This window comes from Odontomachus brunneus, unplaced genomic scaffold (assembly GCF_010583005.1).
Source record: "Odontomachus brunneus isolate Ranch 3 - 2012 unplaced genomic scaffold, Obru_v1 Obru_scaffold_052, whole genome shotgun sequence".
NCBI classification, from domain to species: domain Eukaryota; kingdom Metazoa; phylum Arthropoda; class Insecta; order Hymenoptera; family Formicidae; genus Odontomachus; species Odontomachus brunneus.
Genome location: NW_022639502.1, coordinates 1,300,516 through 1,309,480, shown reverse-complemented (window position 1 = coordinate 1,309,480; position 8,965 = coordinate 1,300,516). Strand labels below are relative to the sequence as shown.

General features: G+C 40.6%; 2 protein-coding genes and 1 long non-coding RNA gene across 6 annotated transcripts in view; 2 read left to right on the top strand and 1 right to left on the bottom strand.

Moving 5' to 3' along the window:
- The window catches only part of LOC116845483 (aromatic-L-amino-acid decarboxylase-like), a 52,340-nt gene extending 47,096 nt beyond the window's left edge, over nucleotides 1–5,244 (bottom strand). Inside the window, exons 1-2 of the mRNA XM_032818225.1 lie at nucleotides 5,164–5,244; nucleotides 4,382–4,951 (exon numbers count right to left, since the gene is read on the bottom strand). The gene's annotated coding sequence lies outside the window, so the exon portion shown is untranslated. The remainder of the gene's footprint in view (nucleotides 1–4,381; nucleotides 4,952–5,163) is intronic.
- LOC116845485 (LIM/homeobox protein Lhx3) overlaps nucleotides 1–8,965 on the top strand; it is a 52,240-nt gene that overhangs the window by 10,439 nt on the left and 32,836 nt on the right. For 2 of the 4 annotated variants that reach the window (XM_032818233.1, XM_032818232.1), the window contains exon 2: nucleotides 7,194–7,238. The exons of the other annotated variants lie outside the window; for them this stretch is intronic. In XM_032818233.1, coding sequence (XP_032674124.1) covers nucleotides 7,194–7,238 — 45 coding nt within the window. The remainder of the gene's footprint in view (nucleotides 1–7,193; nucleotides 7,239–8,965) is intronic. 4 annotated transcript variants of the gene reach the window in all.
- Nucleotides 4,054–5,660, top strand: LOC116845492. The gene is made up of 2 exons (XR_004378255.1): nucleotides 4,054–4,185; nucleotides 4,263–5,660. It is a non-coding gene; the product is annotated as an uncharacterized LOC116845492 (long non-coding RNA).

Here is an 8,965-nt window from a genome sequence, read left to right as displayed (position 1 = left end):
TATATATATATATATATATATATATATATATATATATATATATATATATATATATATATATATATAAAGTGAAAAAGACGTGTACGTGTGCTTTTCACAAATGAGGAAACTAATACTTATACAACCAAAATACAGCTAATATTACTAATATTACTACTACAATATTACTAATACAGCCAAAATTTCGTCGAAAGGGTGTTCTGATTTATAGTTAGACGCGATGCAAGGTGAACGGTACTCCTTATATTGTTACGAATTGATCGATATTTCCCGCCACGGGATACGCAGAAAGATAGAGTGAAACGTGACATTTGTACGTCGATTATATTTCACGATGTCAGAAACGTCAGAATATATCCACGCGGAATAAAAATTCCGGCGACCCTTATCACGTGCTATAATCGCGACCGTACCTTTTCCATACCCACGTTTCTACCAGAAAAAAGAGGTTATCTAAGTGAGGAGGGAAAATTGCTTTCCAAGTCGAAAGTTCTCACTGTAGCGGCGGTTTTGCCTTTTCTTTTTTCTCACGATTCGGGCATAAAAACCGCCGGAAGGTATCGGGCCACGGGCTCTTCCTACATGTTTCTTCGTTTCCTTCGCTTTTCGTGCCGTGCAACCTCCCCCCGAGTGACTATTCGTTATGATAGATCGACCCAGTAACGTCGTTAAATATCGGTTATTGTCCCTTTAATGCCAACTCGCTTCTCTATAAGTCATAATTCGATCGCACCCGCAGAGTGAAAGATTACAGGGGTGATCCTAGAGGCGTTGTTTCATTTCCGTACTCTTGTATATGTGTGTAAAAAATATATAATTCAGAAATTACTTTTATTTAATAAAACATAGCGACTGAAATTACTGCAATTCATATTCTTTTGCCCTTTTCAAAGTCAGAAACGCTAAAAAGTTTCAATTATTATTACCGTTAATGCCAATTTTTCATTCTGCAAATTTGCAGATCGAATTAATCTCGATATTATTACTGCTCGCGCGCAAAGTGTCGCGTACTAATGCCATGTCAGATCGATAAGTAAACTGTGCAGAAACCTTAGTGGGAGAAAAGGTCGACGGTACACATAAATGTTTCCCGGCTGAAAAATAATTCCCGGGTACTAAGGGCACACACCCGTTCGCCACCCGCGTCGGATTACCGCGTTCTACCTCCCGGCGGTATTACGGCATTACGATTCTTTTTTTCTCGCGCGTGGCTAACCCGAGGTCAACCCATTTCCGGCTCGGAGGACCGACTAATCGAGGTTTGATCGATAGCTACCTTTTTTCGAGTGGCAAAGAAAACACCTAAAGATAGTCGTGGGACTATTGTGCCGCATTGTAACATGACATCATCTATTTCGAAAAAACGCAAAAACATTCGTCGTGCATTTAAGCGAGATGTCGTGGAGCGAAATGTGATCCTTAGTACTGAATGATTTTTTATAAAATTTTATATGACTTCCTCGATTCCACGTAATATTTGTGTTCGCATGTTTTTAAATCGAATTGATTCAGATTGAAGATACTTTTGTACACGGAGAAGGTATTATAATAAAAATATTACAACAAAATTTTGCAAACCTGGAACATACAAAAATTATGAGCAAAATTACTATTTGTTTAAATTATACACGTTTGAGTTATACTACAAAATTATTGTAATTACATAAATATATTGTATATCGTATATACGATAAAAATCGTTAAATTTACTATTTCTATAATAATTTACACACATACTACACATTGTCAATATAATCTAACTTTATAAAAAAATTAAATATAATCTTAATTGTGTGTGCAAAATAAAATATAAAAAAAAAGTCTTGATTGTAAAGTGAAATATAATCTTAGCATAATTTTGTTTTACAGTATTTCCTTTATATATATTTGTATATTTTCGTTATTGCCATACTTTCTTTTTAAAAAATTTCGGGAAAGTTATCGCCGTTTAACTCGATTTAGCAGATCATTTCTACTAATACACAGTATCGCGATAAGCTATCACCTTTAGAAAGATGCAGTGCGAATTAGAGCTTAATCTATTATATCAATGAAGGTGTTACGTCGAGATAAAAGCTGTTAGTATGTCATCGATTGTAAACCGACCTAAGTAGACGGTCCCTGATTAGATTAGAGTCTTTTTTCAACTATAACAGCTATATACACACACAAGGTCTATCTATTCTCTATTGCGAGGAGTAGCCGACATTACGATCGCTCGATGCTAAACTGCTAAACGAGTATATAGATAATGCCTGCTACTTGACGCAGCATTTTATGTCCTGACAATTTTCTCAAAGTCGAACTTTCCAAGATATAAAATCCGTTTCAAGTGAAATATAGAATAAAGTTTAATTGTTCACGTGCATACACACACACACACACACATACACACAGAAACGAGCATTACGAATGTCAAATTGCAACTGGATATTCGACTCTCTGTTTAACATTTAAAGTTTCCATTTTAACTTACAGCACAAGTTGCTACTTGTTTGCTTCGTTAATTATTAATTAAGTCACTATACTATCTCGTAGAACTACTTTAACTTTGCTCCTTAAAACAAGATATTTACTTGTACATTTACCATACTTCTTTTCTCGTACATTGAGAGTACACTAAGAGAAAAAATATTTAAGAGATAAGAAAATATTTCTATTCCATAGGGATACTCTAATAAACATATTTATTAATACTAATATAAAATATTTTTCAAATATAAAAAAATATATATATATTTAAATATATATATTTTCTTAAAACCTTAGCCTTTCATGAAAATAATTGTTTATTCTATTTAAATAAGAGAATTTAGAGAGTTGAGTAAATATATTATCAGTATCCATCGAATAAATATTTCTTTATTTTTAGATATTTTTTTCTCTCAGTGTAGCTAAATATGAATGATCAAAATACCACAAACAAAATATGAGACGAGGAAACTGAATTTTTGCGAATCCGTCGAGTAAGAGTACCAATGCCCAAGCGTATATTTAATCTTGGATATTCTTATTATTTTTGTTTTTACTATACTTTCGACATAGAATATATACATATACTTTTTAATTTTTTACGTTGAAGATTTAATTGTATTTAAAGACCAAAACAATAAAAATGTTCAGGATTAGGTACGTGTCCGGACATCGGTACTTTTACCTTAGACACGCATCGATATCCGACGTCTATCTCGAGTCGCGCAGGTTCGACGGAGCATCTAGTTTGATTCCAGATGTAAGCGGTCTGTAATCCGAAACGGAGGACTCTGGGATTGAGTTAGTGTATATACGTGGGAACACGCGGGCATGGACGGCCTCGGGGTTGTTTTCCTTGGAGGCGTGCACGCCGATCGCCTATCGCGTGGGGTAGGTTTTTCCATGGAGCATCGCTCTCTCCTACAGAGAAAGAAAGAGAGAACGAGGTGGTGTTCACTTTTACGCCGCCACGTGACTCTTTGCGGTACACAGAAGAGCTCCTCTCCTGTTTGTCGACAGCATAATCACATGCGCTTCTCTCTCTTTCTCTCTCTCCCTCCTTTTACAATAGGTCTCCCCGCCGTTGTAGCCGCTGGGAGTTTACGCGATCGGAGATTAAGTGGTTCATGATGGGAACTAAACTGGCGTTTAGGCCGCGTTTATGCAACCTTACGACTGTGTCGCCGACGCACGGAAGCGGGATCGCGCGGAGATACCGACAGGACGCGAGTGGGTGCTCCGAGAGTGAGTTTTTTCCACGTTTTTTCGACCTCACTCCGGGTGTTTCAATCCCGATGCGTGTTTAGACGCGGCCTGTATTGGCTTTGACTCGCGAAAAATCGCGCAATCACGGATTCGCGGGGAATTAATGGATTACTCCCACCAGCGCGTTGTTTTAATTCGACGACGAGCTTGACGTCGGAACGAAATGTTAACCATTGTTATTGGCCGTTCGTTTCAAAGCTCGCGATTCAGAGCGCCCGCGCGGACGAGTCACATTCAAATCGGGATATTGTGGTTTTAACGATCAACGGTCATGCGTTGCATATGGCCTCGGGCGCGAGCGAGACTGCCTCGTTTCTCATTCGTCTACGTGCGTCCGGATGTGTACGGACATTTTTACGGCTGGGTTTCCGTTCATGCCGCTGTGATCTCGGTTGACGAGCCAATTCGACCACTGTGGTGGTCAATCGGCGAGTGAACGAGAGATCTGTAAGTTTTCGTTCGACAATACTATTCTACAATACTTTAGACCGTCAAGCTATTTGCAATTCGCTTGTCTTTTCCAGCTAACTCGGAAGTGCATAATCTGAGCTGATGACTTTCTTTCGTCGTCGGACATCGGTGCGATTTACGACTTTGAACTACGTGATGTAACGCCTTGTACGCGTCTGAATTGTTCACTCACCATTTCTCGACGTCCCGTAACGTACACCGTCCAGGTCCATCGACGAAATCCATCTCTGCATCCGTTCAGCATCCTTGTCCCACATCCGTGGTGTCTAACTGTCGCTCCGCGACCATCACTCTTGATTCGTTGCACCATACTGTACTGTACTGCACTTCACTCGCGAACGTAGCAATTTTAATGGCGCTTACGGATTCGATTAAAAGTGCAAACGCGATAAATCCTAGTCTGCGAAGAATCGTTCACCCGCGTGTCACGAATCGTGTAAACAATTGCAAGTAGACCTCGGCGTCTTCGACAAAGGATCGAGAAAGGAAACAAAAACATCCCGCTTCTTGGACGAATGTACTTTGTCGAAGGCGAAGTTTTCGTTTCGGAAGCGTTCCAATTTTTAAACGAGACGACAAATATTTATGCCAGATTTTGTGATAATTTCGATCGAAATGATACTGTGCGACTCGTAACGTGTAGAGAACTTAAGGAATCGATGATTGAGACGATAGCAAATTCAATCGCGAAATAAGTGCTCGCGAATTTCATGTACGTTGGTGCAATCCTCTCGGTCACGTTCTGGAACAAAAAATATATAGTTTTACCGATAAAAAAATATAAAGAATAATGATTTAATGAGGAAAATATGCGTAGATATGTATGTGTTAATTTTCTGCGATTATTGTAACTTAATGACTTTTACCACGCTAATTGTCTAATTTGTCGATCGCAAAGAGTTATTATAAAATGCAAGAGCATAAAAGAATAAGGGGGGAGGTCTATGAACCTACCTTCGAACCAACACTATTCCGAACCGGATCCTCCGGTACGGCATCCGCGTCCACTGCACCCCCGGGAGCCGCAAGCTCTAGCAGATCTGAAACAAAAAGTAAGTTTCCTAATTAATCACATCGATAGGTGTCAACGTATTCCGAATATGAGGAGACTCAAAACTGCACATTTTTAAATTAATTCAAGTGTACACTAAAAAAAGAAAAATATTTAGTAATAGCAGCTGTATAATTGATAGCTAGTACTAGATCGAATTTTATTATACAAAATTAATGGCATATTTAAAATCGTGTCTTATATTTAAGACTGTCTTAAACTTATCTTAAGATATTCTGTAGCCAGTAAAATGCTCCGTATATCATCTGAAGATGAACTTAGGACGGTCTTAAATATGAGATCCGATTATGAATACCGACTAATGTGTTTAAGAAATTATTGTAATTACTGTAACTAATGTCTTAATTTTGCAATATAATTAAAAAATAATTTACTGAAATATACACGTGACAATTTTATGTACACAAAACTTGTATAATAATAACTCGTCACCTATACAGTCGCCGTCATACTTTTCTCTGGGCGTAAAGTTGTAGTGACTGACAAGATTGCAGGATACTGCAACATTGTTTGACGATCGCGAATTTTTGTAACGCGTCTTACGCATCCTCTTAATCATGTCGGAAATCGAGCGCGACGGCTCCCGATCTGCTTGTCCCCGTGTCAAGGATTGTTATGATCGCCCATACGTTACATACCTACACATATTTTTGTTGTCGAAGTCACATGTTCTTCAGCGGACTGGACACGCTGAACAGCACGGTTATGTTATTTATTTCTCTCTATTTGACATTCACTATATCGCGACATTGTGCATGTTATTCTATAGCGTTTAACTCCCTTTTAACGTTCAGACTATCAACATGCTCAGCCTCCGCGATGACAGTTCGTAGCACGGAGAAGTAAATGATCACCATCACAGGGAGAAGCAACGGCGAGCTTACATGCCCTCTTTAACGCATGTGAAAGTTGAGAGAAATAAGTTGATAATCCACGTGTAAATATTTATATTGATTAATTGGACCGATCTGATTCTTTGTCGAAAGGAACACTTGCGCTTAATTAATCGGCACAAATCTCGCACGCAGCACGCGAGTCGGACGTAAAAAAGAGCTACATAAAAATCGCAATTAAATTGAACGTAAATATGCATACGCGCGCAAACGTGAAAGAAAAACGTATAATTACCGCGCAATTAATTTGCACGCGGCAGGATCGTCGGCGAGATATTCGTGTAAGCGCGATACGCGCATGCACGCCCGCGATTTGCGCTAATTACGACAAGAATTCCCGTCACGCGCGCATAATCTAATCCGCCTGTAGAAACGGTGAATCGCAATATCGCGCCGCATTATTCGGCGTACGTGTAGCGCGTCTCGGACGGAATATCTTGGAGCTCGCTCGTAATAGCGGCGAGTAAATTATTTACGGTCGCGCGGGGCACGAGGAGAGTGCCGGCAGGTTTGTGAAACGTTAGTGACACAATGTCCCATAAAAAAGTTACGGCGCCTGCAGCCGAGATACGAGCGGAGAGCGCGTATACGGCATTGTGCCGACGCGCTCTCTCAAATCGCACGCGATAAAATCTCGGAATCGTAATGGCGAGGCGACGGCCGTTGGATTTCACGGAGTACTTTTGATGATGTATACAAGAAAAAACATAAATCTCTTTAATACGCCTAATTGATAAAACGCGCGCGCGCGCGAATCTATTGAGAAGCGAAGTGCAAACATTTAATTAGATTATTTCCCGAAATTGTACCATTATTATTCTGTTATTGTAAGTGAGTTCAAACGCGGTGGTGGGCAATAACGCTGAATTATCCTGAATTACAACACTTAGTTTCCCTTTCTTTTTACGAAAGCTCTGGTCCTACGTTATGATTTACATTTATCGCTTCAGATAGTTTTAAGGGGAGGATATTTGATTTGACAATCCAATTTGTTTACATTTTGTTTCCTTTTGTTTTAGAACGAGGGATCAAAACACCAAGCCGTTTTACTATCAAGGAAGAACGTGAGTGTTTTTCGTTTTCGTTTCACTCCTTTATGTTGTCCTTCGCGATGGAGTTTCCTTTTGTACGTTTTTTTTATGGCTTGAAATTGTTATGATTTTAGTTAAAATTCGATCGTCAGCTGTATTTCGGTGCCAAGCAAATCAAGCATACCGTGCCGCAAACGCTTTTTGCGATTACGTCGCATTTCCATTATTAGGAACAAACGTAGCGAGCGTTCTCGCGAGTTGGTAGCGTCCAAAGTTAGACCCGTCGAAAAACAGCATCCTTTTTGTCACTAAACACGAACTATGATTCGTTAATGAGAAAGGGATACGACTGGACGTACTGAAAGTTAGGTGAAAGGTAAACTGGACGGGGAAGCTAAAGGCGAATTTGTAAGCGAGGAAACTCATATATGATGGTATCAATTCTTCAAGTACTTCTCGTCGTAGCTTGTCGCGGAAAGGGTCGTAAAACACCGCGAAACACTCGACTCTGTCCCATATGTTATCCAGGAGCGCATTCAACTTCGTACCATGCGCGACAGTTGGTCGCAGGACACTATCGTCGATTAGAAGCTACATCACGAAAGCTTTATTGTCTATCGACATCGATGTCGATCGCTCGAGAGCTTGGTACTTACGTCGAATGCGGGCGACTATACACGCGCTCATTTTCATTTGAAATGCGTGTTCGAAAGGCAGATCGCGTTATCGGTATGACGTTACTTTGAAGCAGTAGCTTTGACGAAACGCCAAATCGATGCGCGCCAGCACGTGAATATTTTCGTTGAAAAAAGGGAGAGCAAGAACGAAAATCGACTAGAGATTTAAAAGAGGCGTGGTGAACGTTCGCGGGATTGAAAAGTAGAGAAAAGTAACAGTCGCCACTCACCTAAAGTAATCCTTCATCCCGCGGAGAAGCACGCGCGTGTCGCCCTCGATGTACTGGGTGGTACATATTCATCGGAGCACATGGCGTGGCTAGCGAGCGGGGCACCAGTTGTCCCGGCACGTTCCTGGCACGTGCGGGTCACGTGGCCGCGCTGACGAGTGGATTGTTCATTCCGACGTCTCGTGTGCGCCGAGGCACGAGGATCGCCTTCCCGCTGGGTTTGTTGCCGATTTCCGTGGGCTGCCCGTTAATTGGAAATAATCGATCGCGATAGCTTCACCGCGGACTTAGCAGTTTGCTCAAACAAATGACATTTCCTTTTGAGGAGAAGAGAGCGAGTGATCGGCCAAAGGGGACAACCTTTAATTAAGAACGATTTTGGGTGGTACTGGGTCTCCCGACACAATTCTTCCGTTATTTCTTCAATGACTCTCGAATACAAATTTGATTCTCATACATCGAGTCAAGCTAAAAATGCCTGGGAACGGAGTAGATGTGTTCCAATTGTATTGCAAAGTTCTCGATAAGTTACGCAGATAGTCGGCATAAGAGTACTTACGTCGAATCGATAATATGTAGGTACTGGCGTTCACGGTTCCATTAGGATAATTGTACCCTCGCACCGCTTCTCTTCCCGTATATCTGCAGTTATCTGCCAATCTATCTATCTATCTATTTTCGCGCCTCTCTCTAGCCCTCGTAGCCGACTTTTTTCGGCAGCCCCATGAACGCACGTTACATAAGTGAAAGTTGTCGATGGTATAACAGTTCGTAGGGTCAAGATTAGGACGCAATATTATTCGCACCGTTGGCAAATAGAGTTCTGTTGCCACAATGTTGATTCTTCAAATTC